This window comes from Hyaena hyaena, unplaced genomic scaffold (assembly GCF_003009895.1).
Source record: "Hyaena hyaena isolate Hyena2069 unplaced genomic scaffold, ASM300989v1 scaffold_392, whole genome shotgun sequence".
Classification (NCBI taxonomy): Eukaryota; Metazoa; Chordata; class Mammalia; order Carnivora; family Hyaenidae; genus Hyaena; species Hyaena hyaena.
Window position 1 is genome coordinate 1,435,421 of NW_024081017.1, and position 21,833 is coordinate 1,457,253.

Consider the following 21,833-nt stretch of genomic DNA (forward strand, 5'->3'; position numbering starts at 1 on the left):
CTCGTTCATACTAGCCACCAGAGCTCCTTTCTGGGGGGGGCCCTGGCGATGTAGCCTGCGGCCCGTACTGCCCCAAAGGGGAAACTGAGGCACCGGGAGGGAAGGTCGAGGCCCAGGGTCGCCCTATCACACCCTGCCCTCCTCTTCCCCTCAGCTCCCCTACCACCTAGTTCTCCCTCAACCCGCATCCTTCATTCTCTCGCAATTTTGTACTAACGCTCTCGGCCCCCAAGCCCCGCCCGACCATGCTGATAAGACGCCTCGAGTCCCCGCCTCATAGGGTTATGCAAATGAGGCGCCCGGAGGCCCCGCCCCTCGCTCCTTCGCTGAGCCTGCGCGGCTCTGCCGCGCCGACGAGTCTCCCATCGCTGTGTCCGTCCGCCGGGCCGGGCCTGCCGTCCGTTTGTTCGTCCTGCTGTCCGGGTGACTTCTAAGCGGAGCGGGGGCTCAGGCGGTGACAGCCTCGACCCGGTGAGGGAGAGGGGCTTGGGGCGCCCCCTGCATCCCCTCTCGCGGGCTTCCGATCCTCGGTCTGTCTGGCCAAGGTTCAGTTCCTGCGGGTCGGGTCCCCTGTGGGTGCAGCACGGGGAGGGGGAGGGGAGGCAGTGAGCCTGCGCTCGAGGACCGGGTTTGGGGAGGGGAGCGTGGAGAGGGGACCCCAGACCTAAGAAGGCAGGCGGCGGTGGTGAGGGTGACTGTGATTGTGTGGTTGTCATTATGTGTCAGTGGTGTGTGGTTGTATAACTCCAATTGTGTGGCTTTGGCGATGCCGGTGTGGTCTGTGTGGGGTGTGTGTGGCTGTCTCTTGGGGCTGTCATTGTGTGGCTGGCGTCATGGGTATCACTCTGAGGGTGCGTGTGTGTGGCTGTGTTGTTGTGACTGCTGTCACTGTGACTGTGTGGCTGTCTTGCTGTCTGTATGGCTGTGTGCATATGACTGCCATTGTGTGTTCCTTCTGCTGATGCGGGGGGGCCCATTCTTCTGTTTCAGCGTGTGGCTGTGATCATGCGCCTTGCTTGTGTGGCTCGGCGTGCAAATCCGTGTCACGATGCATATATGTGCCCTTGTGTGGCCATGTGGCCGAGCTTGTGGATGACATCGTCTCCTATGAGTGTCAATGTGGGTGAGAGACTGTTAATGTGTGTGGCTGTCACTGAGTGCCTGGTAATTGGGGGTGTGACGCTGTAACCGGTTTATGACCCCCATTGTGTGTGGTGACTCTTTTTGATGTAAATCTTAAGTGTGCAGGGCCTTGATGGGGGGGGTGAGTACCTGTGTGAGGCTGTGAAGCGTGTGAAGGGCCTCCTCTTGCGTCCCTGTGTCTGTGTGTGTGGGGGGAGTTGTTTGATCTGTGTGGGTGTCTGTGACAGGCCGTGTGCACTCTGTGCCGTGTGTGTGAGTGTACAGTTGTGTGTAGTGGGTGTTGGGCACCTGTCTGAATGAACAGGCCTGTCTTGTTCACCACGAGCCAAGTGCCTGAAACCCAGCTGACACCGGACCCTTGTTTGTGGGATGGACAAATGCGGGGCCGTGTGTGTGTGTGTGTGTGTGGGCACGCGGTGTTTGCCATGGAGGCTGTGGCTGGGCTGTGTACTCTAGGGATGCCAGCATGTGTGATTGCGTCTCTGGAAGGGTGAGGGGCCATGGCCCGGTGGGCATCTGAGATACCTGGTGACCCTTACCCCACATGTCACACTGCAGAGCAAGCTGCGTGAATGGGGCACTGGACCCAGAGTGCCTACCCTCACCTTCCTGGGCCTCAGTTTCCACATCTGTGCAATGGGGTTGACCATCCCTGTCCTGCTGGCCGCCAGGAGCGGCTGTGAGTCTGTGGGTGTGGCGGAGGCCTGTGGGAAGCCATAGGGCCTTTTCACAGGTGAGGTCAGCCCGGGAGAATGGGTTGAGCAGGTGTGGCTCTGTTGGCCCCTCAGTGCTGGGGACCAAGGTTAAGACTGGGGGAGAGGGGGCTTGTTGGGAGAAGATAGCCCCCCTCATGATCCAGAGAAACAGACAGGCTGGGAGGAGGGGGAGAGGGAGAGGCAGCTGGGAGAGAAGGAGGGCCTGGCCATCAGCCCAAACCAGTCAGGCACAGCCCATGGGGACAGGAGAGAGAGAGGCTCCTATGGGCCATGGGGGAGGGGGCTTAGAGGAGGCGCCTGGTGGGGGTGGGGGCCACAGAGCATCGGGTGCCTTTTAAAGCACATGGAGAAAGAGGATGGGGTCCCCTAAAAACTAGTGGGGGTGAGGATCCTTCTAAATGGATCTTTCTGTGTCCCATTAAGCTGAAGAAGGCTCTTCCAAAGGCCGAGGGGAGGTGACCTATAGGGGAAGGAGGAGAGGCCCTCCTAAGAGGCCAGGGGTCTCAACCTCCTCTGTGGGCTTTTGGGGGAGAAGACCACCATAGAACCTCTGGGATCCCTGGAGGAGGATGGCTGCTGGGGTGTCAGGGGAGGCCGGAGCCTCTGGTGGGCAGGGGCCTGCATAGTCAAGGTCTGGGCCAGAAGGCTCAGTGGGAGGAGCCAGGGCTCCCTCAGAGTGCTTCTGGGGCCCAAGGAGGCCAGGGTGTGGCCAGAGGACTCTACTAGGGCAGGTGACCAGAGCCTCCCCCCGGACCCCGCCCTGGCCGTCCCATTCCCTCCCCACCTCCACAGGCCCGGCCTTCACCATGGCGGGAGGGAGACCTCAGCCCAAGAGGAGTTTCTCCATCATTCCCTGCTTTGTCTTCGTGGAGGTGAGGAACCCAGTAACTCTTCCCCCTGCGCACCCCCGACCCCAACTCCCTCCTAGACCCTCAGCGGGGAGGAGGTGCCTTCAGAAGCCACACTCCCAGAGTTCAGTCCCGCTCTGCCCATCCTTCCCACAGAACCCTGGGTACCTCACATACCCTGCTCTTGAGCCTCAGTTTTCTTGTCTGTCAAATGGGCACATAATTACAGTCCCTTTCTCCTAGCATGATTATGAAGGTAAGATGTATTATAATTCCCGGAAGAGGGTTAGTATGACGTCCCGCCCCCAGCAAGGATTGTACTTCTGGGAGTACTTACACTTCTGTTAGTAGGATTATCTTCTCGTCTGTTGGTCTGTCCTCTCCCGACCCACTGACCCTTCTCTCCGGTCTGAGCCCTGGCCCGGTCCTCACTCTCACTCTCCCCAATCTCACCTCCTCTTTCCTTTCCATTCTGAGTCCCTTCTCTTTCTCCTCTCCTCCCCTCCCCTTGCCCCCTCTCCCTCCTCTCTGCCTTCTGTTTCCATCTCTTTGTGTCTCCCAGGCCCTGACCATTCTCCACCTCCCCTGTCTCTCTCACCCTTTTTATCTCCTCAGTCTTGCTCTCTCTGTCTCCCCCCCATCTCTGTCTCTCACCATGGCCCCACCTTGGACCTGACCCTGGTCTCTTCTCTCTCTGTCTCTCCGCCGCGACTGGGTGGCAGTCAGTGCTTCTGGGCATCGTGGTCCTGCTCGCTTACCGCCTGGAGTTCACGGACACCTTCCCCGTGCACACCCAGGGCTTCTTCTGCTATGACAGCACCTATGCCAAGCCTTACCCGGGCCCTGAGGCTGCCAGCCGAGTGCCTCCCGCTCTCATCTATGCCCTAGTCACTGCGGGGCCCACCCTCACGGTGAGACTGGGAGTAGCCTTGGTCGGGCCCTGGCGGCAGGAGGGCCAGGCAGAGGTGGGTTGGGGGGGGGTGGATTTGAAGGCCAGGAAGACCCTGCCTTGATCTTGCCCGCAGATCCTGCTGGGGGAGCTGGCGCGTGCCTTCTTCCCCGCGCTGCCCTCCACCATCCCCATCATCGGGGAGAGCACCATCGTGTCGGGGGCCTGCTGCCGCTTCAGCCCCCCACTGCGGAGGCTGGTCCGCTTCCTGGGTGAGTGACAGGGCCAGGTGGTCGGCTCTGCAAAGGAAATATGGGCCAGATTCAGCCCTCATAAGAATTTTATGGGGAAGAGGGCCTAGAACTGTCATGGCGGTGACTCTCTGGGGCAAAAAGGGACTTGGGCTGAGGCCAGGCGTCATGGGGGCTCTAGGGACATGGGTGGGGCCTCAGCCAACCATGATGGCAACCGTGAGGGCCCCCAGATTGCTACAAGGAGAGTCACAAGGCAAAAAAGGGGGACACAGGCCCAGGCCAAATGCCGTCCCACCCCCCACTGCACCCTGAACAGGACACTGAGATCCCACGGTGCTTTAAGTGTGGTCCCAGCCACGCTTGGTGGCCTTGGTGTAGGAGAAGAGCAGAGCTCATCCAAAATGGTGGTCTTGGGGACAGACGGGCATACGCCCAATCCTGATGTAATGCTGTTGAGGGCTCCCAGCCTAGATGTATTGGGGTTCCAGGGGAGGACCCCCTCCTGATATAGTCATAATCCAAGAGAGAGGCAAGAGGCTCAAAGTGACATCAAGGGAAGAGGACCTGGCCCAGCTGTAATGGGATGTGGCCTTAGGGGGATGCCCAGCTGTGCTTTAATGATGGTCACAGGCACAAAGAGACAAGGCGCCCAAACAAGACATAAGGGCTCACAGGAGGAGGGCCCCTGGCGTATCAGGGGCCTGGCATGAACCCCCTCTCCCACCCCGCCCCTAGGGGTCTACTCCTTCGGCCTCTTCACCACGACCATCTTCGCCAACGCTGGGCAGGTGGTGACTGGCAACCCCACCCCACACTTCCTGTCTGTGTGCCGCCCCAACTACACGGCCCTGGGCTGCCCACCGCCTTCGCCCGACAGGCCGGGGCCCGACCGCTTCGTCACCGACCAGGGCGCCTGTGCCGGCAGCCCCAGCCTGGTGGCCGCTGCGCGCCGTGCCTTCCCCTGCAAGGATGCTGCCCTTTGCGCCTACGCGGTCACCTACACAGCGGTGAGCTCCAAAACAGGGGCACAAAAGTATCGGGGCGGATAGTGGGCAGGAGGCCACACTGAGCCAGAACCTCTGATTCCTTCCCAGGGTGAGGTCAGGCCCCGGTGCTGTGACACTGCCCTGCCCCGAGGGTGACCCTGCCCCTCTGAGTGGCTGGTCCCAGAGTCTGAGTTTATTCTGTGTTCTTGACTGCCCCGTTTGGGTCTGGCCACGCCACCTGACCCAGGAATGCTATGCCCAAAGGAGGCTATTGGCTCTGCCTGTGGGACCAAAACACTGTCCTTGGGACACTGGATTCCATTCCCTGGAGTCTAGCCATGTCCCCATGATGCTACAGGTGCTAGATATTGGCTGGGAGACTGGACGGGGGTGCTTTCAAACTTGGTCCCCTGGAGCCTCTTTGTCCTTGCCCTTTGTTGATGCGGCCTGTTCATCCCTGACTTGACCCACTGGGACTTCCTTTGTCCCCTGCTTTTCCCTGGTTCGCACCTCCTGTAGCTTTGACTCCTTTTTCTGGTGTCCATGACCAGCTTCTATACTTGTCCGTGGTCCCCCGGGGTTTGGGGATTCCACGTCCTCAAATTCCTGGACCTGCCCATTGAGCCTTGACTCCATCCCCTGGTTCTGAAGCTTAGTGCTAACCTAGGAAGCGTCTTCCCCCATCTGTGACTGGTCCTGGGAAGACCTGGGCCCCAGACTCTGTCCACTGCTCTTTGGTGCCCTGTCCACTCCCCTACCCGTGCAAGGGTCCACCGGGGGTTCATGACTCCATCCCGGAAGTCCTGTCCCCCGGTTCTGTTCGCTGGAGCCCCTGGCCACACCCTCTTGCCGCCATGCCTTTCTTAGAGATTCTGGCCACGCCCCCTAGCGCGGAATGAATGCTGTATCCACTGCGCTGCCATGTGTCCCCTGACTGGCCTGACTCCCGCAGATGTACGTGACACTCGTGTTCCGAGTGAAGGGCTCCCGCCTGGTCAAACCCTCGCTCTGCCTGGCCCTGCTGTGCCCAGCCTTCCTGGTGGGCGTGGTCCGCGTGGCCGAGTACCGCAATCACTGGTCAGATGTGCTGGCCGGCTTCCTGACAGGCGCTGCCATCGCGACATTTCTGGTGAGCCACCTTGCCATCCGTCCCAGTACGGGAGGCCCACTATCAGCTCTCTGCCCCAAGAAGCAGGACCACATGATAGTGAAGGGATCGTGCGACCTTGGGCAAGTCCCTTACCCTTACCCTGCGTAGATGTTCTCATCTGTGAAACGGATACCAGGACGGGGGTAGGTAGAGTGAGGTCCTCTCTACGAGTGCAGAATTGAAGCGGGCACCAACACACTCAGTCATCAAGATAAACAATGCTTTAATGAAATATTTTTTAAAATCACAATTCATGCAAAAACACATGATGTCCAAAAGGTCAAAAACTTAAAGACAGGATCAGATCCTGCCCTTGCACAACTTAGCTTTATTTGTCTCGCCCTAGTCATGGCCTTGTGAAATAAATAATAATAGTGCCTACCTCTTAGTAAAATGGAAAGAACAGTGCCTGGCACATAAATGTGCTGCAGAAAATGTTAATTGAGGCTAACCGAGCCTCACTTTCGGGATCTGAAAAAACGGGGCTGGTATTGACGCAACGCCTACACTATTGGCTTCAGGCTTCAACATGCACCTCTCACTCTGCCCCAGGTCACCTGCGTTGTACACAACTTCCAGAGCCGGCGGCCCTCTGGCCGAAGGTTCTCCCCCTGGGAAGACCTGGGCCAAGCCCCCACCATGGACAGCCCCCTCGAAAAGTTAAGTGTGGCCCAGGTAAGGGGGGCCGGGGTCTGCTCCCGGCTGGAGAGGGTGGTGGGTGGAGGGTGACCAAGGAGGCGCAGGAATTCAGGCAAGAGGTGGGGGTGTCCGGGCCATGGGGAGGTAGAGGGATGGCTCGTCTCTGTGGACCTAGGTCCTGGGGGACAGTCCCACAAAATTGAAGGATGTGTGATGGCTAATCTGGAAAACTCTGGCTGTCTTTTCCATTGGGCTCTGCCTGATGAGCCCCTCGTGGCTGTGGCCGGCGGGGCCCAGGGGGCCGCTAGCCCCTTCCCTCTGCCTCTTTGTCTCAGGAACCCGAGGCCTGCAGGCCGCATTCGACACCGGCACGGCTCACCCCATCCAGTGAGTGTCGAGGGAGTGGGGGGATAACCGGGGGGACTTCCAGGTCCCAGTCACTGCCACAGAGGTCTCGCCTATGCTCTCGTGGCCCCCTCCCAAGCTTTCTGATCCCCTGACCTCTGACCCTGACCCCCAGAGTCGCAGAACTGTGCCCGCCGTGGCCACCTGATCCCCAGCTGCGTGTCCTCCAGGGCTCCAGCCATGTGCTCGTCGCCCCGTGTGCCCCGCCCTCGATTGAGGTCTGAGCCGACGCCCCTCCCTCTGCCCCTACCCCTGCCGGCACCAGCCCCCAGCCAGGGCCCCTCACCCTCCTCCCCTGGGCCTGGGGGGCCGGGTGGGGGTGGTGGACGGGGTCGGAAGCTGATGCTGCCCACACCCCTGCTTCGGGACCTGTACACCCTTAGTGGACTCTATCCCTCCCCCTTCCACCGGGACAACTTCAGCCCTTACCTGTTTGCCAGCCGTGACCACCTGTTGTGAGGCCCCACCACCCACCCAGAATCTTCCAGGTCCCTCTTCCTTCCCTGCCACACGTGAGTGTGCGTGTGCCATGTGAGTGCCAAAGCCCCCTGTGCGCCAACCAGCCGGGCCTAGATGTTAGAGGCTGGCTGGAAGGACATTTGGGGAGGGCCCTTCCTCTCTTGCCCTCTGGGACATCCAGGTGGGCGTAACTGGGAGGTGGGCCCTTGCCCCTAGGATGGCTCTTTTAAGGGCCAAAACCTGACCCCCACTGGCCACTGCTGAGCCAATGGGAGTCCCCAGTTCTAAAACTTCTACTCGAAAGAAGTTTACTCCAGCCAACGGGAGCCTCCCCTCACATCTTAGAATCCTCAGGCAAGAGGGTAACTCCAGTTAGTGTTCAGCGTCTGAACAACCAATAGGAGTCCTTGGTTTTCGGAATCTCTAGGATGGGTGGGTATGATTCCAGTCAATGGGGGACCGCCAATGTCTAAGCATGTGCAAAGGAGAGGAGGGAGGTGGGGTCATCCTGTGCTATCGGGTCCTCTCTCAGAATGGAGAGTCCAGCTGGAGAATGGGGGGCAGGCTCCCCCGTGGCAGGGTCCTTGGAGCACCCCTTCCTCTCTCAGCCCCTCCCCCATGTGCAACCTCACTCAGTCCCTCCTAACTCCCAACTTACGCAGGGCTTGCCCCAGTTCAGAGGTTTTGGGGTTCAGGGTGCTGTCTCTCCCCTTGTCTGTGCCCAGGTCACCCCAGACCCCTCTGTTATTAGGGCTGTGGGAAGGGACTTTTTTTTGCCTTGGAATCTGTCCCTGTCCTTTACACTGCCCCCCACCCTGGGCTCCAGCCTCATGCAGATGTGCCATCATGGGGGGCATGGGTGGAGCAGAGAGGGCTCCCCTGCCCCAGGCAGCCAAAGGCAGTGGGCAGAGGAGATACTGCCCCCCTTTCCTGCCCCCTCCTTATCTTTAATAAAGACCTGTTTGTAACAGAAGTTTGGCCATCTGCCTTCCTCCTGCCCCAGGTGTCGGGGTTTGGAAGACTTTAATCGTGGGTCTGTAGGTGAGGTTGGGTGTGGGTTTATGGTCATAGTGTCTCTGAGAGTGATTGTGGAAAAGCAGCGTGGGCCCACTGAGCCAGCGACTTGGGTTTAAATACTGGCTCAGCATTTCCTGGTTGGGTGACATCAAGAAGGTGTTCTCTTGTTTCTTCGTCTGCCAAATGCAAACAGCGCCACACGTAAGGCTACATGTTAGGCACACAAACACATGGTGAGCAGCCTCACATGGCCACCTCCTCCAGGCAGCTGGCCTGTTTCTGACTGTGGTCAGGGTGCAGAGGACCTAGGGAGTAGGGTGAGGGCACTAGGGCCCCCATGCCAGACCCTGGCTTCATGGATGAGAGCAAGGGTTCTTACTGGAAGGTTGTGCTGAGATCCAACCCTTGAGGACCCAGCGTTGGAGGGGTCTGGAGGCACAGACCTCCCCACAATCCACTTGGGTCTGAGGGGCTTCAGACAGGCCATTTGGGCCATGGAATTATTCAGGAACCAGGAAAGGGTTATCTGCTTCCCTTGCCCCCGATGTCTTTCATTCATCCATCCATCCATCCATCCATCCATCCATCCATCCATCCATCCACCCATCCATCCACCCATCCATCCAACAAACACTATGGATCACCTGCTGTGTGTCAGGTGCTGTGTAGTTAGGCTCCGGGGCTGTAGCAGTGAACAGAAGAGACACAAATTTCTGCCATCAGGGAGCTAACATTTTAATATGTGAGAGACAGACAACAAGAGAAATACACTAGACACAGAGCCACAACTCCAATTTTCAAAAATGTCTGAATACCAGTTTTTCTTCACAGCTCATTTGTGGCAAAGCCTGACCTTTACTGACATAAAATTATTGTAGCTTTTACTTACTGAACTTGATGTGAATTTTCTTTTTTTAAATAAAGTTTATTTATCTGGGAGAGAGAGAGAGAGAGAGAGAGAGAGAGATTCCCAAGCAGGCTCCATGCTATCAGTGCAGAGCCTGACATGAGGCTCAAACCCATGAACTGTGAGATCATGACCTGAGCCAAAATCAAGAGCTGGAGGCTTAACTGATTGAGCTCTACCCCGGTGCCCTTTGGTTTGAATATTCTTATGTTTCATTGCAGATAAAGAAAAGTGTTTGATTTGGAGATGTTACCCAGGCCCCACTAGGGGTGTTAGGCAATACATAGTATTTATACCATAGTACCTTTCAAAAAAATCTGAAGAATTCTGAATTCCAAACTCTAGGATCAAGGCTTTAGGTCAGAGTTTGGGATTTCTGATACATTGGATATTGATAAGAGAGAAAATTCAAGCTAGAGAAGACAGTGGGACAACTTTGGGATGGGGACAGAGTTTGCAATTTAAAGACGTTCATAAAGGGGCACTTGGGTGGCTGAGTTGGATAAACATCCGACTCTTGATCTCAGCTCAGGTCTTGATCTCAGGGTCATGAGTTCAAGACCTGTGTTGGACTCCATGCTGGGCGTGAAGTCTACTTAAAAACGTAAATAAAATATAGATAGGCAGGTAGATAGATTTAAAGAGTTCAGGCCCTGAGTTGGGCTCTATGCTGGGAGTGAAGCGCACTTATAAACAAACAAACAAAAGCATGAAGGAGGGAGGGAAGAGCCATGTAAACAGGCGGGGGGTGGGGGCGGGAGGAATGTTTAAGGCAAGGGAACAACAAGCACCAAAGTCCTGAGGTGGGAACCAGCCCACTGTGTTCAGGGAACAGTGAGGAGGCCTATGCAGCTGAGCTGAACGAGGCAGGGGGCAGATGGAGGGAGAGGAGGTGGGGTAGGTGGTGGGGCTGATTGTGGGCCATGAGGAATAATATGGGAGCATGAGAGGGCTTAAGGCATAGGAGAGAGAGAGTCATGGGCCCCTCTTCTTCACCAAACAGAGCTTCTATTTCCAGGGATCCCACCCCTGAGACCCTGGTTCCTCCGCGCAGGCCAGGAAAGAAGCAAAACTTCAGCACAGCGGACAGCGGTCCAGCCAAACCTGGAAGCGCTGTCCGTGGTTCTGAAACTAAGTGCTGGCTAAGAAAGGGTAAAGTAGGGGTGCCCCACACAAAGTGTTTGAGCCTGCTACAGAGGGTGGCGACGGCCAACCTTACCTTGGCCACACCCCCATCCCAGGATGGATAATTTTAGATAGAAAACCCACACTAAGGTATACGTACTTACTCAAAAGACTTCTTGACATGCCCCTATAGGTCTCACAAAATCTCAAAATTAACTCAACGAAAACTGAATTCTGGATTATAATGTAAGTCAGGCCACAACCCACGTCTGCTCAAGTCCTCTCATGGCTGGCTCCCCATGCATCCTGGTAAAAGTCAAAGTGCTCCCAGTGCCTCAGGACCTTTGCACTTGCAGGTGCTGCCACTTGGAATGCTCTCCCTCCATGCTCTACATGGTTTTCTCTCAGTTCCTTCATGCCTTTTCTCAAATGTCACCTTCTCAGTGAGGCCTGCCCCTCTACCACCCTATTTATTTATTTTTAAAATTTTTCAATGTTTTATTTCTGAGAGAGAGAGAGCAGGGGAGGGTCAGAGAGAGAGGGAGACACAGAATCTGAAACAGGCTCCAGGCTCTGAGCTGGCTGTCAGCACAGAGCCCGACATGGGGCTCGAACCCACAAACCGCGAGATCATGACCTGAGCCGAAGTCAGCTGCCCTACCGGCTGAGCCACCCAGGCGCCCCCTACCACCCTATTTAAAATGGCAAGAAACAAACAACTGCTCCTTCCAGCTTTCTTTCCCCCTGAGCAAAGTTTTTTGCATACACTTATCATCCACTCATAGACTATTTAAACTTCTATTATGCTTAGTGGCCATTATCTTCTCCCTCACTAGGAGGATAGAGACTTATTTGTCTTTTCACTGCTGAAGCCACAGTGGCTAAAACAGAGCCTGACACACAAGTAGATCCTCAATAAAATTTTGTTAAATGAATGATTTAATCGTGCGATGCTGGAAAATCGAGGGAGAAACACAGACTGACTGATCTGTCCCCTCCCCAACCCCTCACCCTTTGGTTTCCCCTCCCTCTGTGGTAAAGCTCCTTCCATCAAGACATGTAGACAGGCTTTTGAGAAGAGAAAGAAGTACTGTGTGTACAAGAAACATACCAAACACCTGCATCTCTGCCAATGTACTCAGTCTACATTAATGAGCACCTGCTGTGTGCTGAGTGCTGTTCTAGGAGCTGGGGGCCCAGCAATGAACAAAAGAAAGAACCTCCTTGGTGCAGCCGACATTCTAGTGAGGAGAGAGGCAATCAGAACAAGACAATGGAAATAAGTTATTTGAAAAGAAAGATGGATAAGCAGTTAGGGTGTAGGGAGTGCAACAGATGATCAGGGAAAACCTCTCTAACGAGGTGAGCTTTGACCACGACCTGAATGGTGTGGGGAAAAGCCACAGGGGTATTTGGGAGCTGAGTTCCTTCAGCAAGGGGATAGCAAGTGCAATGGGGCTGTGTTGGGCTTACTCCCCGTATGTGACTGCACGACGATGTGATCTATGTGTCACTACTGGGTGCTTGTGCATTTGAAGTGTTGCAACGTGAGGTGAGTCATGGTTGTACATCTATTGGGGGGGGTTGAGGTGGTGCCTTTGACAAGGAGTCTAACAGTGGTGTGTGTGTGTGTGTGTTTGTGTGTGTGTGTACAGAAAGAACTGCGGTCACATTAGCTGAGGAAATGTGTCTGCCTGTGCGTAATAGCAATGGTATGGTTGTATCAGAGTGTGTTCTAGTGCATGTGCAAGGGAAAGAGTGTGGGGACACAAATGTGAGAGAAAGTGTATATGGGATGTTTTGTGTTAGGATGGGGCTGGGAGCATGTGGGTGATGGGGGTTTGGGAAGTGGAATGTATGCAGAGATGCATGTGGGTGTGCGCGTGCCCGCGTGTGTGTTAGGAGGGGGATGTGGAGGTGCCCAGCTGTGTGGGTGGATGTATTGGGGGATGTGGTGGATCTGTTTTCTGGCCCCAGAGGGAGAGAGAAAGCCCAGGAAATATCAGTTCCACCCGCCCCTGTGTCTCCTGGCAACAGCACCACTTTGAAGTTACCAGGAGACAGAGTTGCCAGGGCAACAGGGGTGAGTGGCAGCTCTGGGGCAAAGTCTGGGTGAGGAGACCCAGCCAGCCACCACTTAACCGCTCACCTGTTTCTCCTCTCCCGGTTTCTCAGAAATCCTATCTTCCTTTCTTCACTCGTTCACTTAACAAGCACATATTGAAATTTTGCAATGATCTAGTCACTGTTCTGGACGCTGGAGACACCTTAATGAATAAGATAAACAAGGTCCCCTCCCTTGGCTGTCCCTTAGTCTCCCACCCCGTCTTTTTGTCTCTCCTGGCGCTTCTTTGGTGTCTGGTCATGCCCACCCCATTTATTCCAAGTAAAACCCAAGGAGGCCCCAGGCCAATGAGGAAGCCAATTGAGATTCCTCTTCTCACAGACCTTCAGAGATGGCTGCTGATGTTTTGCACACGAACGTTCCTGAGCCCGCAGAAACACACACAGACCACATTCGCATCACAATAGCCTTCTGAGATATCATGAGCTCCATTTTCTAGGTGAGCAGACTGAGGCTAGGGGACTAAGTAATGGGTCAGTAAGTAGGGCCTGCTTCCTTCAACTCTCAACCCTTATATTTGTCTGTGTAGCTGATTAATTCACAATAATAATATTCGTGCTGCTTCCTTCAGCGGACTTGTGAAAGGGAAGGGCAATCTCTCCTTCAAGCGCCTCTATACCTCTTCCCTCAGACTGTTATTTGCCCCTTCACCAGGGGAGGAGCTAGTCAAGGCCGATCTAACTTTGATGGCAGATCCATGAACCAATGGAGACGCTAAGTGCATTATAACCAATGAGATCTCGGCTTGGGCGGGATTAAGGGCAGAAACGGGCCGCCAATTGGACAGAGGTATCTTACGAATGGCGGAGACGCTGAGGCGGGTGCTAAACCTGGGCACCTCAGCAAGGTCCGGGGAGGAGGATACAGCTGAGGCTGGACCGCCTTTGCTGCTGCTCGGCGGTCGAGGGTCTGGAAAGACAGCGCTGCTATTCGCGGCGGCCCTGGAAGCGGCAGGAGAGGGCCGAGGCCCCGTCCTCTTTCTGACCCGAAGACCTCTTCAAAGGCTGCCCCGCGGGACTGGCGCAGCGCTCGACCCCCTGCGGCTACAGGTAACCGAGGGGCGGGACCAGGGACGGACTAGCTTAGTACTGGACGAATTCAGGATTGAGTGACAGGAAGACAGACCAATGGAGAACGAGCCTTGGCGGCCATTGTGGGGCGGAGTCATGAATGTTCGGGGCCGGGTAATGAGGGCGGGACCATGCGAAGCTTTGTTAAGATTGGGGAACCGTTCTGTGAGGGGGCGGAGTTAGCGGAGAAAGGAGGAGCCCAAAGGGTGGAGTTAGTGGGGGAGGGTGACTAGAGGGTGGGGCTAAACCTGAGTCCCCTTTAGACGCCTGCTTTTCCTTTTGGAGCCAAACAGGAAGTCCGACTAAGAACGCTACGGGCTGGTTTTCCCTGGAAAGATTCCCTTAGATACTTGGTAAAAAAAAAAAAAAAGAAAAAAAATATATATGTATACCTTGTTCTTAGCTGATACCGGGCAGTGATAACTGCAAAAAAACCGTTTTATCTTGCAGTTATAAACGGGGGTGGGACGCGCCTGGCTGCCTCAGTGGGCAGAGCATGTGACTCTTGATCTCGGGGTTGTAAGGTCCAGCCCCACTTAAAATAAATCTTTTTATTAAAGAAAAGGGTGGTGAGTGGGTACGAATGGAAGAGTATGCGACCGTTCTGAGCGGCTTCGCTCTGGAACCAGCTGTCTGGAGTCTGAGAGCCCAGTGCCGGGAGGTATATACCAGTAGCTGGGAGTCTGCCTTCCTGAGCCGAATCTGGTCCTTTGCTTTTTTCCAACCTCTAGAAGATCCGCTTCCAGTACCCACCGTCAACCCGCGAACTCCTTCAGCTTCTGTGCTCTGCTCACGAGGCCCGGGGCCCAGCCCCCTCCCTGCTGCTGCTGGATGGCCTGGAGGAGTACCTAGGGGAAGACCCGGGACCCCAGGACCCCGCGTACCTGGCTGCCCTGCTTCTAGACACAGCTGCCTACTTCAGCCACCAGACTGGGACTGGCCAGGGCTGTGGGCTCATTGTGGCCCTTCAGACCCAGGAGGAGGGAGTCAGTGGGGATGGCCTGCCGGTGTCGCTGCTCCAGCGCTATTTCCCCGCCCAGTGCTGGGTGCAGGCAGAGACCCCAGGCCCAGGACAGCGCAGCCTCCGAGCCTGCCTGGATCCAGGTGGGCTGGGGCCTAGGGAGGAATGGTGCGTGGCTTTCCGGCCAAATGGAGAGATGACAATCACCCCATGGCCTGCCCAGGCTGGTGACCCCAGCTTAGACAAAGGTTCAAGCTCTGGAGGCCAGCCTTGAGCTTTGGTGTGTGATAACTTCTCTATGTCTCAGTTTCCCATAGCTGGAATACTTCCTTCAGGGACACGTGCAAAGTCAAAGACCTGAAGAATATAAAGAGCTGCTTCTTTTTTTAAAAATAGCATTGTCAGGGTGCCTGGGTGGCTCAGTCAGTTAAACGTCCGACTCTTGAGTTTGGCCCAGGTCATGATCTCGTGGTTTGTGGGATCACGGGATCCAGCCCTGCCTTGAGCTCTGCACCGACAGCATGGAACCTACTTGGAATTCTCTCTCTCTCTGTCCTTCCCCCACTCCCTCCCTCTCTCTCTTTCAAAATAAATAAACTTAAAAAAAATAAAAATAGCATTATCATATACCTGTTATGCCCAGTTAACCTATTGTTGAGTGTTGCTGTTTTGAACTTCATAAGAAGTTTCGTGATAAATGTAATCTTCGGAGACTTCCTGCTTCTCCCACTCAACGCTGTTACTAAGATTAGGCCTCACTTTTTGAGTTCATTGCTTTTCCCCTTCTGCGTATAATTCCAGGGGCGAACATACCCCAATTTATTCATCAAATGGACATACCTGCTGCTATGAACGTTCTTGCACACGTGTCCTTGTTTGCGCGTGTGAGAGTTTTTAGGGTATTTAGCTAGAGGTGGCTTTGGTAGAGGGGAAGGCCCACATATGCTCATCTTTCCTTATAAAAAGCGGTTAACCCGGAACGCCCAAAGAGCCACCTGATGCCCATTGGTCACATCAGAGTCCTTTTCTTCGAACAGGGCCTGATTCAGAATAAAGCCTTACAAAGTAATGGTGTTATCATTAGTGGCAGAAACTCGCTAGAGGCTCCTGCAACAGCTTTCCCAGGGCTCACAGCTGAAGTGATCCCCCTCCCCCACCCCAGCTGTCCGTGGATCAAGATAAGGTCCTGTGACGGTCTCTGGCCAGTGGAATTTGTGAAGAAGAGACCGATACTCCTTCTTAGGCTACATCCCTACAATGACCCCCAGAGTCTTCTGCTGTTTTCTCTTTGTTTTTTGGACCCATCTAAACACCTCGGGGTGGCCCTGGAGGGTAGTGAAGCTACGGACCGGAAGCGTCTGGGCTTCTGACTCGTCCCAGAGATGGCTGCCCATGTGTCTCCACCAAAATATGAGAGAGAAGCCATTTAGTGCATCAAGCCAGCCATATTTAAGAGGTGTTTGTTATGGTGGCTAGGATAACACAGACTAACGCATTCTATTAGGATTATTATTCATATTGCCAGGTCCAGAATTCCAGACTGAGCTCGAGACCTTTTACTGCTGCCCCTATGGCCTGGGCCCAGGGAAAGACAGGGCTTACAGGATGTTTGTAGAAGTCATGATGGGGGAAAAAACATACACACACAAACACACATACACTCATACAACTCTATACATTTAAAAACACTCCAAGGTTGTACTGAGCAGGATGGATTGGGTGGGAAGCCAAGGTTAGCAACGGCCCTGGTCCTGAGGGAGGCCTCGCCAACCCTGCTCAGTAAGTCTAGGGCCTGGACTAGCACTTGAGGTCATGCTGGGTCCCCAAGCATCTGAGGGCCGGATTCCTAGGAGCAGGCCACGTAGCTCGGGGGTACAGGCTCCGTGGCTGGGATGAGGCTGTTCTCATAAGGGTTCAAGTAGGGGCCCGTAGATGAGTCCCCCTGGGCTTCCTGGGAGCCCCCTGAGCTGTAGTCAGTTGAGATGCCAGAGTCAGAGACCATGAGGTACAGGTACTTTATGTGGGGTGGGGTGGGGGGCAGCTCAGGGGGCAGTGCCCTTGGGCGCAAGAGCTGGGAGCTGGGATCCAGGATGGTATACTCAAAGCTGGTGCCCGAGGCCCCCTCCGGCCCAGGCTTCAGGGACAAGGCAGATGAGCAAGAAGACGCTTCTGAGCCTTCGTCCGTGGCTACTATGCCCAAACCACCACCAGGCCGTGGGAGGTCCTCGCTGGAAGGGTTCCGCGGCAGCAGCCACTTGTCAAGCACCAGGTAGGTGTCCTGGGTATGTTCCAGCGGCTCCAGCAAGGGCCCCTCCTCGGCCGCCGGCTCTGCCACCCGTGTCGCACCCCAGCACCTCTCAGAGAGGACTTCCAGGGGGGCGGGTGGGTCCTCTGCAAAGGGGGTGCAAGGGCTCCACCAAAGACATCCCTCATTCTGGTACAGCCACAGCTGGAGAAACAGCACCAGCCTGCTCAGAGACCTAGGGTTTGGCCGCAGGAGCTGGCAAACCCCAGGGCCTGAGGGGACAGCCAGGCCACCTACCTGGAAGTTACCCTTGTGGGTGGTGAAGAGGCCCTCAAACTCACTCTCAGGGCTTGGGATGCCAGGCCAGATCTTCTGCTTCAGAGCCCTGGGGAGGCCAGAAAGAAACAATGACATGGATATGTGTCATTGACTACTCACCGATACCCCGCTTTAAAAGCAGCCTCAGGGGCACAAATAGTCCTCGTCCCTCATAATCACGAGGCAGAGGAGTGCATAGGGGCTGAGGAACGAGGCTCTGGCTGAAGTCTCTGCAAGGCCCTGCAGATGGGTGACCGGAACAGGGTTTTGAAGGATGCATAGGAGTTCAATATATACTGGTGCTCTCTCCTAACCTGGCCCAGGCTTGTTTGGAGGTTCATTATGTTACTTCCCTTCTGACTCCTTTCCATAATTTCCCCAAGGTACTCAGAATAAAATTTGGGGGCACCTGGGTGGCTGAGTGGGTTGGTAGAACACCTGACTCCTGATTCGGGCTCAGGTCATGATCTCATGGTTTGTGAGTTCGAGCCCTGCATTGGGCTCTGCATGCACAGTGTGGAGCCTGCTTGGGGTTCTCTCTCCCTTTCTCTCTGTCCCTCCTTAGCTTGTGTGCGCTTTCTCTCTCTCCCTCTCAAAATAAACAAACTTTAAAAAAAAGAAGAAGAAGAACAATCTCTTTTCCACATCCCTGCAGACAACCTTGCATGTTCTGACCCCTGTGACCTCCCTCACCTCATCATTCACCACTTCCTCCAAATACATTCTGCTCTAGCCAGAAAGCCCCTCTTTGGCAGCTGCTTCAAGCCCCAAACTCATTCCCACCTCAGGGCCTTTGCACTTGCTATTGCTTTTCCATTTTCATGTGGCTGCCTTCTTCCAACCTCCAGGTTTCCATTCTGATATCATCTTCCAGAGGCCTCCTCTGACCATCTGTCATGTCTCCATACCCCATTTGTTTCTTTGAAATCACTTTCCACAATGTATAATCAAATATCTGTTGGCGGGGTGCCTGGGTGGCTCAGTCGATTGAGCATCCAACTCTTGATTTTGGCTCTGGTCATGATGTCATGATTTGTGGGATCAAGCCCTGCATCTGGCTCTGCACTGACAGTGCGGAGCCTGCTTGGGATTCTCTCTCTCCTCTCCCTGCCCCCCTATACGTTGCTATTTGACTCAACTTTGAGATCCACAAGGCAGGGGCATGTTTGTTTTCCACCTTCTCCTCAGTGCCTAGCACGTAGTTGGCACTCAGTATTGTATTTTCCAACCAAGTAAACAAACAAGGCCTCAAAGGACAACAGGCTACTGCTTGGTAGACAGGCAGGAAGGGCATTCCAGGCAGAAGGAACAGCTTGGGGGTGTGACACCCACATTCGTACGTGCTACGAATAACAAAAACCTCAGGATGGCTGGTCCTACCATAAAGAATCTAAGGAGCTTGACGTCAGGGGCAAGAGGCACTCAGGTTGTTAAATCTTTCCATTAAGCCCATCTGGGGATTTCACAAAAGTTGATGAAATTGCGAAAAGGAACGAGCAACAGCTGAGGTTCAAGGAAAACCAGGTGAATGTTCCCAAGAATTTTAACTAAGATTCTGGGCCTGGTCTGGCTTGCATCCCAGCACTGTGTGTCCCTGGGCAAGTCCCTTTCCGTCTCTGAGCCTAGCTTTCCACAGCAAAAGGAGAACGTAGGTGGGGAGGAGCCTGGGCTAGGTGCCCGAAGGGGGCGCTCACCGGCGGTGGGAAAGCAGGGCGAGCACGGCCAGCAGCAGCAGGATGAGCACGAGGATGAGCGAGAGCGTCAGGATGAGAGGGTCCAAGTCTACGGAGCAGGGAGGAAGTCAGGGCAGTGGGATTACCCCAGGCTCCGCCCCAGTCCCTCCTACGCTCCTAGCCGGGGCCTCACCACTAGCTGTGAGCAGCGACGCAGGCTCGGACCAGGCGCTCCAGAAGCCACCGAAGCTCGGCTCAGCCATACGCGCGCGCACCATAAAAGTGTAGCGCGTTCGGCCCCGAAGGTTGCTCAGCGCGCACTCAGTGCGGCCATCCAGGATCTCCACCTGGGGGCGGGGCCTGGGTGAGAGGCGTGGTCAATAGGGGCGGGGCGAGCCGAGAAAAGCTTGGAGGACGGCACTGAGCCAATCACAGAAAGGAAGGACAGCTTCCAAGCCCTGTGGTGAGGGGAAGGGCAATGAAAGCAAACGGCGGGATCCAGAAGGCTCGGGCCAATCAGGATGAGGGCCCAGGGAGCAGAGGGCGGTCTTGGGCTGTTTAGGGGAGGGGCCAGAGAGTAGAGGGTGGTGATCTTGAAGGGGTGTAGTACTGGGGACAAGGGGGTAAGTCAGCTTGGGGTCAGGTGGACTGGGACGCACTGGGAAAGAAGACTTGTCAGCGAGAGTTGATGTGTTTTGGGCAAAGAGATGACGGGCGTTAGAGGCGGAGCCTGGAGGGGCGTGGCCAGGAGGCGGGGCCATGGTGACCATCTGGGCGGGGTTTCGGAGGGAGGGGCGGAGCTGAGCCACAGACTGGCGGTAGGGGCGGCCTCACCTTCTGTGCGCCCCCAGCGACGTTGCCTGAGGAGATGTTCACTTCGTAGCGGATCAGACTTGCTACGGGGGCTCCAGGAGGCGGGAGCCAACGCAGTACCACGTGGCCGCCCTCGTCGGCCCGCCGCGCCAGCAGCCCCGCGGGGGGATCCAGGAGCACTGCGACAGGGGTTGATCAGGCGGGCGGTGACCGAGACTTCCTCACCCGACAATATCCCCATTCCCCGCGCGCTTACCCACTTCGTTGATGTGGATGATACGGTGGTAGCGCGGAGCGCCCGAGGACACCGCTGTGACGCGCAGCTCTAAGGGCACAAAGCTCGACGCGTCGGCCGTGGGCAGCGAGCACCAGAAACGCACAGCGCCGCGAGCCGTGGGCGCCTGGTGCAGGCTGCATGGTTTCCATGGTTCACCCCTGTGCGCCAAGAGGCCAGAGAGGGAAGGGGGCAAGTTGGGGGTGAGGGGTGCGAGTGTTCCTATTGCCTGGAGCTTGGGCGCGTTTTGGACGCTACCACCAGGGGGCGTCCGGCCCCGACTACGCGACGCCTTAGTCCTCTTTGGAAGGGGTGCTGTCCCTGCCCTGCTGCTTGGGATCGCTCTCCAACAGAGATCACGAGAGTGTTCCGGCCCTAGCCACGAGGGGGCGCGTCGGCCCTGACCCCGGGCTTCCCACCCGTGACCGCCAGGATAGGTGTCGTCCCGCTCCTGCCACCAGTAGTTATCCCAAGATGTGAGTTCCTGCCCACCCGACCCCTCCTCGGAGCTTGGGGCGCTGCACCTGCCGCGTCGCACTCACTCGAGCTGGTAGAAGAAGCTGTAGTTGTCGGGGCCCAACCCGGCGCTTGCCGCTTCCTCCCAGAAACACACCAGGTCCTCCAACCGTTCGGTGAAACACAGAAGCTCTTCGGGCCCGCGGGCAGCCAGCAGGGCCGCTGCGGGTGGCAACAAGGGGAGGGGGTCGGGAGAGCCCAGTCTTCGGGCTCCGGCGTCCTTCCCCTCCCTCCTGCCGCCTGTGCGAGCCGATAAGAAAAAAGCCCCGCCTCGCTCTCTGCCCCAAGCGGGGGCCCTCGACGGGTCCGCAGAGGTGGTGCCCCCCGAACTCCGAAGCGCTGGTTGCTCGCCTTACTGTTCCCGCACACGCCCCCGCCCACCCTGCAACCCGCGGGACCGCGCGCCGCCGCTTCGAGGGCCTCGGTCTCCCGCCGCGCGCCCCGCCCCGGCCCAGGACAGGCGCGCCCCTGGATGTGTGCGGAGGAGGCGGCCCCCCTATCGGCCCCGGCAGGCTGCCGGCAGCCCGATAGCGCCAACCGTGATCCCCTCCCTCGCCCCTTCCCTCAACCCCGCAAGCCTAGGGGTCTGGCGCCCGCATACAAACCATGTTTACACGACGCGGGCTTTGTCCTCCCTTCCCCAGTGGAGGGTCGGCCAGGTCCCCTCGCCCCGGGGACTCTAGATGTCGAGGCCTAGACCCAGCACCAACCCTGCCCCAATACGATTTATTATGTCCCAGGCTCCCTGAAAAGATAAAACGGGAAACTTATGGCCCCCTCCAGACACAGTCTGGAGTCTTAGACCCCAGCATGCTACACCGGGTGCCAGTCTAAGGAGGTTCAGCCCCCAGCCCCCAGGACCTAGGCTGGAGGTTCAGAGCCCGCATGGCCCCCAGGAGCCAGGCTGGAAGTTCAGGCCTCCGCCTTGCCCTCCAGGAACCAGTGCGGGGGTCCACACACATCCTTACCTTTACTTTCAAACTTGGGGTCCAGGGGGTTGGGTGGGGGAGCCCAGGCGGCCCCAGCGAGCAAGAGACAGAGAGAGCCGATGCCAGGCCGCAGGGGCGCCCGGAGGTGATCCATTATGCAACCCCCCGCCACGGGGGGCCCAGGGCCCCTGCCCCCCTTCCGGCCCGGGCACACTCCGGCCCGGGCACAGCTGGGTCGGCAGCCGCCGGGACACAGCTGACCAGGCCCTTCCCGGCCAGGCGCCTCCGAGCGGCAGCTCCCCCAGGGGGCGGGACCACACGCAGCCTGGACCGAGATAAGCCGGGAGGCGGCGGCCCTGCTGGCCCGGCGG

General features: G+C 56.5%; 3 protein-coding genes across 5 annotated transcripts; 2 read left to right on the forward strand and 1 right to left on the reverse strand.

Moving 5' to 3' along the window:
• The first annotated feature begins 318 nt into the window (after positions 1-318).
• On the forward strand, positions 319-8,462 carry PLPPR2 (phospholipid phosphatase related 2). 3 transcript variants are annotated; one of them, XM_039250921.1, is made up of 10 exons: positions 319-471; positions 1,702-1,876; positions 2,652-2,731; positions 3,430-3,618; positions 3,733-3,868; positions 4,586-4,857; positions 5,789-5,965; positions 6,539-6,645; positions 6,961-7,012; positions 7,146-7,233. In XM_039250921.1, exons 3-10 carry the CDS (start codon positions 2,666-2,668, stop codon positions 7,176-7,178), a joined length of 1,032 nt encoding a protein of 343 aa, XP_039106852.1. In that variant the 5' UTR covers positions 319-471; positions 1,702-1,876; positions 2,652-2,665; the 3' UTR covers positions 7,179-7,233. The 3 variants fall into 3 exon arrangements, with proteins under 3 accessions (XP_039106852.1, XP_039106850.1, XP_039106851.1); XM_039250919.1 differs by having other exon boundaries at positions 321-471; positions 6,539-6,661; positions 7,146-8,462; XM_039250920.1 differs by having other exon boundaries at positions 321-471; positions 3,505-3,618; positions 6,539-6,661; positions 7,146-8,462.
• A 5,001-nt stretch (positions 8,463-13,463) lies between these two features.
• On the forward strand, positions 13,464-15,129 carry SWSAP1 (SWIM-type zinc finger 7 associated protein 1). Its single transcript, XM_039251015.1, has 2 exons — positions 13,464-13,712; positions 14,465-15,129. Exons 1-2 carry the CDS (start codon positions 13,464-13,466, stop codon positions 14,966-14,968), a joined length of 753 nt encoding a protein of 250 aa, XP_039106946.1. The 3' UTR covers positions 14,969-15,129.
• A 1,116-nt stretch (positions 15,130-16,245) lies between these two features.
• On the reverse strand, positions 16,246-21,616 carry EPOR (erythropoietin receptor). The gene is made up of 8 exons (XM_039251014.1): positions 21,502-21,616; positions 20,560-20,695; positions 20,000-20,178; positions 19,765-19,922; positions 19,124-19,277; positions 18,952-19,039; positions 17,237-17,324; positions 16,246-17,143 (listed from the first exon to the last, which is right to left on the reverse strand). Exons 1-8 carry the CDS (start codon positions 21,614-21,616, stop codon positions 16,541-16,543), a joined length of 1,521 nt encoding a protein of 506 aa, XP_039106945.1. The 3' UTR covers positions 16,246-16,540.
• Between the last annotated feature and the right edge of the window lie 217 nt (positions 21,617-21,833).

Excerpts from the sequence above, each read along its gene's own strand:
- PLPPR2 (XM_039250919.1), top strand. The coding sequence starts at position 2,666 with ATGGCGGGAGGGAGACCTCAGCCCAAGAGGAGTTTCTCCATCATTCCC. Across the intron at positions 2,732-3,429 it reads CCTGCTTTGTCTTCGTGGAG|TCAGTGCTTCTGGGCATCGT; the intron begins GTGAGGAACCCA and ends ACTGGGTGGCAG. Across the intron at positions 7,013-7,145 it reads GGCACGGCTCACCCCATCCA|AGTCGCAGAACTGTGCCCGC; the intron begins GTGAGTGTCGAG and ends CCTGACCCCCAG.
- SWSAP1 (XM_039251015.1), top strand. The coding sequence starts at position 13,464 with ATGGCGGAGACGCTGAGGCGGGTGCTAAACCTGGGCACCTCAGCAAGG. Across the intron at positions 13,713-14,464 it reads TCGACCCCCTGCGGCTACAG|AAGATCCGCTTCCAGTACCC; the intron begins GTAACCGAGGGG and ends TCCAACCTCTAG.
- EPOR (XM_039251014.1), bottom strand. The coding sequence starts at position 21,616 with ATGGATCACCTCCGGGCGCCCCTGCGGCCTGGCATCGGCTCTCTCTGT. Across the intron at positions 19,923-19,999 it reads CATCCACATCAACGAAGTGG|TGCTCCTGGATCCCCCCGCG; the intron begins GTAAGCGCGCGG and ends CCCCTGTCGCAG. Across the intron at positions 19,278-19,764 it reads TCGCTGGGGGCGCACAGAAG|GTGGAGATCCTGGATGGCCG; the intron begins GTGAGGCCGCCC and ends CCCCGCCCCCAG.